This window comes from Myotis lucifugus, unplaced genomic scaffold, assembly GCF_000147115.1.
Source record: "Myotis lucifugus unplaced genomic scaffold, Myoluc2.0 scaffold_285, whole genome shotgun sequence".
Taxonomy (NCBI): domain Eukaryota; kingdom Metazoa; phylum Chordata; class Mammalia; order Chiroptera; family Vespertilionidae; genus Myotis; species Myotis lucifugus.
Window position 1 is genome coordinate 357,460 of NW_005871333.1, and position 5,056 is coordinate 362,515.

Below are 5,056 nucleotides of genomic sequence, written 5' to 3' on the forward strand. Positions count from 1 at the left end.
TGAGAAGTGGGGGGAAGCCCTGAGGGCCGCTGACCCCAAAGGCAAGGCTGGGGCCACCCTGGACAGGACCGTGGCTGTAAGTGAGGCCTGAGGCTCTAGCCTGGTAAGAGCCTTTGGTTGAGCCTGGATGTGCCGCCTGCTTTGAAAATCACTCCGTTCAACCGGAGGCAGGTAGGGAAAGGCGCTTGTCATCTGGGCTGGGAGACAGGGAGAGCCTGAGGGTCTCAGGATGGGGCAGGGAGAGGCCGGGAGGAGGGCGGTGTGAGAAATGCATGGGGGAGGTGGCTGTCACCTCTGCTGGGACGTGGGCTGTATTCAGATGGGGGAGAGCCCCGCCTGAAGCTGGGGGCTTTATGGGCCGCCCACCATGGGCAATGAGGCTGCCAGGCGGGCGGGCGCTGGGCCTTCCTGAAGGCTGATGGGCCAGGAGAAAACACGGCCTATGAACAAACACAGGCTGAGGTGTTGGTGCTGGCCAGAGCAGTCCTTCTCCCTGCTGGGGGGATATGGCTGCCGGACCCCACAGAGACTGCCCCCACCTCCAGGACTCCCCCTGTGAGCCCATCGCTGCTGCTTCTGTGGCAAACTCCACAGGTTCCAAGTGCTTTCACAGCCAGTCTCTCCTTTTCCCCTGAAGGCAGCTCTGAAGGCGGCCAGGGCAGCTGTAGCTCAAGCCCCAGAGTGCAGGAAGGTAAGCGAGGTCCAGAGAGGGGGTGGATTTGCCCACAGCCAGCAGGTGGTCAAGCTGGGGCTGGGCCCACACTACCCAACCCCGATCCAGCCCATCCACAGTGCCATGCCCTCCCCCACACCCTGTGTGGTGCTGGCCTGCTGGACAGGGAAGGACAGGGTGAGAAGCCGCTCTGGCGCGGGGCCTGCCCAGCTGTCGAGGTGAGTTGTGATCTGGCTGCCATGGCCGAGCTGGCGGGCACAATCTGTTCTCACTCTGCCGGGACCTGGACAGGCCAGGCATGGTGGCGCACCAGCTCAGCTGTCCAGGCCCCTGGCAACGGGTGACACAGCCCCCAGCTAGATGCCGGGGTCAGGGAGGCAGGGGACCCCATTCTAAGGGTAGCCCACAGCCTCACGTGCCCCAAGCAGCTGTCCCCAGACCTCCCTGAGCTTGAAGACTCAAATGGCCTTGGGCTGACAGATGCCTACTTTATTGGACCTGAGCTGACCCCCAGCCCAGGTGGAAGGTGAGGGCAACCTGGCACTTCATTCATTACTCATCATAGTGAGCTCTTCTTGAGCACTTGATACATACTAGGCTCTGGGCTAAGGGCATTAAACACATTTTCTCACTTATTTCACCCCCAAAAGCCCTGGGTATTAGCCCCATTTTACAGGTAGGGAAACTAAGGCTCAGGGAGGTTTAAAATCACACACACAGTCCATGGAAGAATAACGATTTGAATTCAGATCATACACCAAAGCACGCAGTATCCTGCCCTGCCTCGTCAAAGGTGCTGTGGGCATATCCCCTGGGCATGAACTAGAGAGGAACATGACAAGGTCCTGCAGTGCCTACCCTACACCCTAAGCTAGCGTTTACCTGTGTCTGTGTAGTTGGTGACCCTGGGGGGCGGGTCAGGGGGTGCTGGTAACATTGGCCCTGGCGTTCTGAGCTGAACCTTCTGTGCCACTCAAAGCAGAGGTCACCTCCAGCTCGGGAAGAATCCAGAACAACTGCATGGAAGAAGCAACATTTGGTTAAGTGTCGATAAGGCTTTGAAAGGAAGAAACATTGGAAAGCCTGCCAGCATTGTTTTTATTATAATCATTTCATTAATGAAGTAATGTATATCTTAGCCCAGCGAAGGAAGCAGAGCCAGGACCCGTAGATTTCATTTTACAAATGAGGGAACGTGTTCAGAAAGTGGGGGTCATTTGCCCACGGTCACCCAGCCACTAGTAACAGGGCCAGAGCTGGTGCCTAGGTTTTCTGAGTTCCCACCCAGGATCCTGTCCCCCCAGGGCTCCAGGCAGAACTCCATTTGATGGTTGGCTCAGAGGGAAGCTCCCTTCACTGCTGGCCTCTCCAAAGTGGGGCAGGTGTAGGTAGGGCAGAGAGGGGGGCAGGAGGCAGGGGGCAAGTGTCTGGAATCTGCAGCCCCGTAGAACTTGCTTTCTCTCCTCTTCCACTGTTTCTACCCCTCCCCCCCCCTCTAGGCTATGGCCACGCAGCGCCCAGCACGGACGGCGGCAAGGTGTTCTGCATGTTCTACGCGCTGCTGGGCATCCCGCTCACGCTGGTCATGTTCCAGAGCCTGGGCGAGCGCATCAACACCTTCGTGAAGTTCCTGCTGCACCGCGCCAAGCGGGGCCTGGGCATGCGGCGCGCCGACGTGTCCATGGCCAACATGGTGCTCATCGGCTTCTTCTCGTGCATCAGCACGCTGTGCATCGGCGCGGCCGCCTTCTCCTACTACGAGCACTGGACCTTCTTCCAGGCCTACTACTACTGCTTCATCACGCTCACCACCATCGGCTTCGGCGACTACGTGGCGCTGCAGAAGGACCAGGCGCTGCAGACGCAGCCGCAGTACGTGGCCTTCAGCTTCGTCTACATCCTCACGGGCCTCACGGTCATCGGCGCCTTCCTCAACCTCGTGGTGCTGCGCTTCATGACCATGAACGCCGAGGACGAGAAGCGCGACGCCGAGCACCGCGCGCTGCTCACGCGCAACGGGCAGGCGGGCGGGAGCCTGGGGGGCGTTGGGGGCGGCGTGGGCAGCGGCGGGGGCGCGGGCGGCAGCGTGCACACCACGGACACCGCCTCCTCCACGGCGGCGGGGGCGGCGGGCGGCGGCGGCGGCTTCCGCAACGTCTACGCCGAGGTGCTGCACTTCCAGTCCATGTGCTCCTGCCTCTGGTACAAGAGCCGCGAGAAGCTGCAGTACTCCATCCCCATGATCATCCCGCGGGACCTCTCCACGTCCGACACGTGCGTGGAGCAGAGCCACTCCTCGCCGGGAGGGGGCGGCCGCTACAGCGACACGCCCTCGCACCGCTGCCTGTGCAGCGGGGCCCAGCGCTCGGCCATCAGCTCCGTGTCCACCGGGCTGCACAGCCTGTCCACCTTCCGGGGCCTCATGAAGCGCAGGAGCTCCGTGTGAACGCCCCGCCCGCGCCCGCGGGGCCTGGAGCAGCTGGGCGGGTGGGCCGGGCGGTGGGGCTCCTGCCCCGAGGAGCAGCGGGGGGTGGGCGAGGGGGCCGCCCCCAGCCGCCCTCAGCCCCTGGGGGACGCCCCACCCCTCTCCACCCTCCCCAGCCCCCGCCCCATCTCCGACTGTGCCTGCTCGCACCAGCCAGCAGGAGCTGGGGCTCTGAGGACCCTGGAGCCCCTATCTGCGCCCTGCAAATTCCGAGACATGTGAAACTTGGTGGGGGCGGGGGGGGAGGGTAGCAGGGAGGGAAGGCAGAAGCTGGGAGCCTCCCGTCCCTTTGGAAATCTAAGGAGCCCCCCAGTTCTCAGAGGCCCTGCTGGTACCCAGACTGCCCCCCCTCCCCCAATCCGGAGGGGACTTCGTGTTCCGTGTACGTTTGCATCTCTATTTATACCTCTGTCCTGCCAGGTCTCCCACCTTCCCTGGGCTCCAAAAGCCAGGGTGTCTTTGTCCAGGTCACCCCCACTCAGTCTGCTCCCCTTCCTCACCCCCAGTTATGTCTCCGAACCTCCCACGACCTTCTGTGTTGTTTTGCATGGCTTTGCAGTTATGGAGAAAGTGGAAACCCAGCAGTCCCTAAAGCTAGACCCCAGAGGGCAGGTGGACAGAAGCCAGGCCAGGCCCCCTACTGGAGCCGGCAGAGAAGTGAGGGGCAGAGAAGGGAGGGGAGAGCCAATGGTCAGGGTGGTCCCGCTGGCAGGTGAGAACCAAGTGGCCTTCAGTCACATTCCCAGAGGGGCAGAGGGAATGCAGCCTTCCGACCAACACTCCCCTTGATGGACCAGAAAACGTCCTGCTTGCCATCCGGCCACTGCTCACCATCACCAACTCCGGCATCTGTGGAATGAGTTGTCGCCTTGGAAACCACATCCTGACTCCTCATCGTCTGAGTCTCCCAACACTCCAGTTAGGTCACCAGGGCAGGGATGCTCATCCACATTTTACCGATGACAGTGAGGCCCAAACAGGGGATGTGACTTGTCCAAGGTGACACGTACAGCAAAAGGCACAGGGGGACCAGAACCCAGGCCACTTGTTCCCAGGCGGAGTGCTCTTTCCTTCCCATTCCTCTGCCCGCTCCTGAACGCAAAGCTCCTGCCCTGTGCCCTGGCATTGTGTGGGCAACGGGGCCCAAAACAGGCCCAGACCTCAGGTCTGTGCCAGTGCTGGGGCTAGAGAGCTGGCAGGCATATCCTGCTGGGACTTCACCCCTGACCCCACAGCCGGTGTTGGTGCCTGTGTCCCGCGTGGCTAGAGATAAGCTAAGGCTGCAGCAAGGCACGCCCCTCCCAAGTGGGGGGCTTGGAGTTGGTGTGCCAACGGCCTATGTCATCTGCCACCCGGAAACCCAAAGGGAGAGCAGAGATGGAGGTGGGAACCCAGGCTCCCTGCGAGGACCCACACTGGAGCTGGCGCCTGACTCAGGACAGCATCAAAGGGTGCTGCCCTCGCATGCTGTTCCCATGTCCCAGCTCCTGAACACGCTCAGCCAGGCCCACACTGGCCTGCAGAAAAGCTGGAGTGGGGACCACGGGGTGATCAGCCTCTGGGAACCCCTGGGAGGGAAGAAGTCTGGCCTGGCCTGTATGTGAGTCCTGTCTCAGCGGGAGGAGCTGGCCGCCCACGTGCCAAGGAGAGCAGGGCCCAGGAGCCGGGGTGCCCTCTGTGTTTATGTTGGGGTGGGGAGCGGTGCCGGCTGCCTCTGTCTTGTGTGTGACCCTGCCCTCGAGGGGTCCTGTCCCGTCAGTCCTGAGGGAGCCACAACCAAAGTTGCAGGGAGATGGTGGGGAAGGAGGCTGAATGGCCCTGGGCGGACGGCTCGGTCTCCAGGCTCCCAGTCTCTGCTGGGTCTTTCCCGGGGAACCGGACGGCCAGCGTTGCTTCCC

General features: G+C 62.0%; 1 protein-coding gene across 1 annotated transcript; it reads left to right on the forward strand.

Annotated features, from left to right (window-relative positions):
- Positions 1-506: 506 nt before the first annotated feature.
- Positions 507-3,119, forward strand: KCNK3 (potassium two pore domain channel subfamily K member 3). Its single transcript, XM_023763474.1, has 3 exons — positions 507-555; positions 638-691; positions 2,173-3,119. The coding sequence occupies exons 1-3, from the start codon at positions 507-509 to the stop codon at positions 3,117-3,119; spliced, it is 1,050 nt and encodes a 349-aa protein (XP_023619242.1).
- Positions 3,120-5,056: the final 1,937 nt, after the last annotated feature.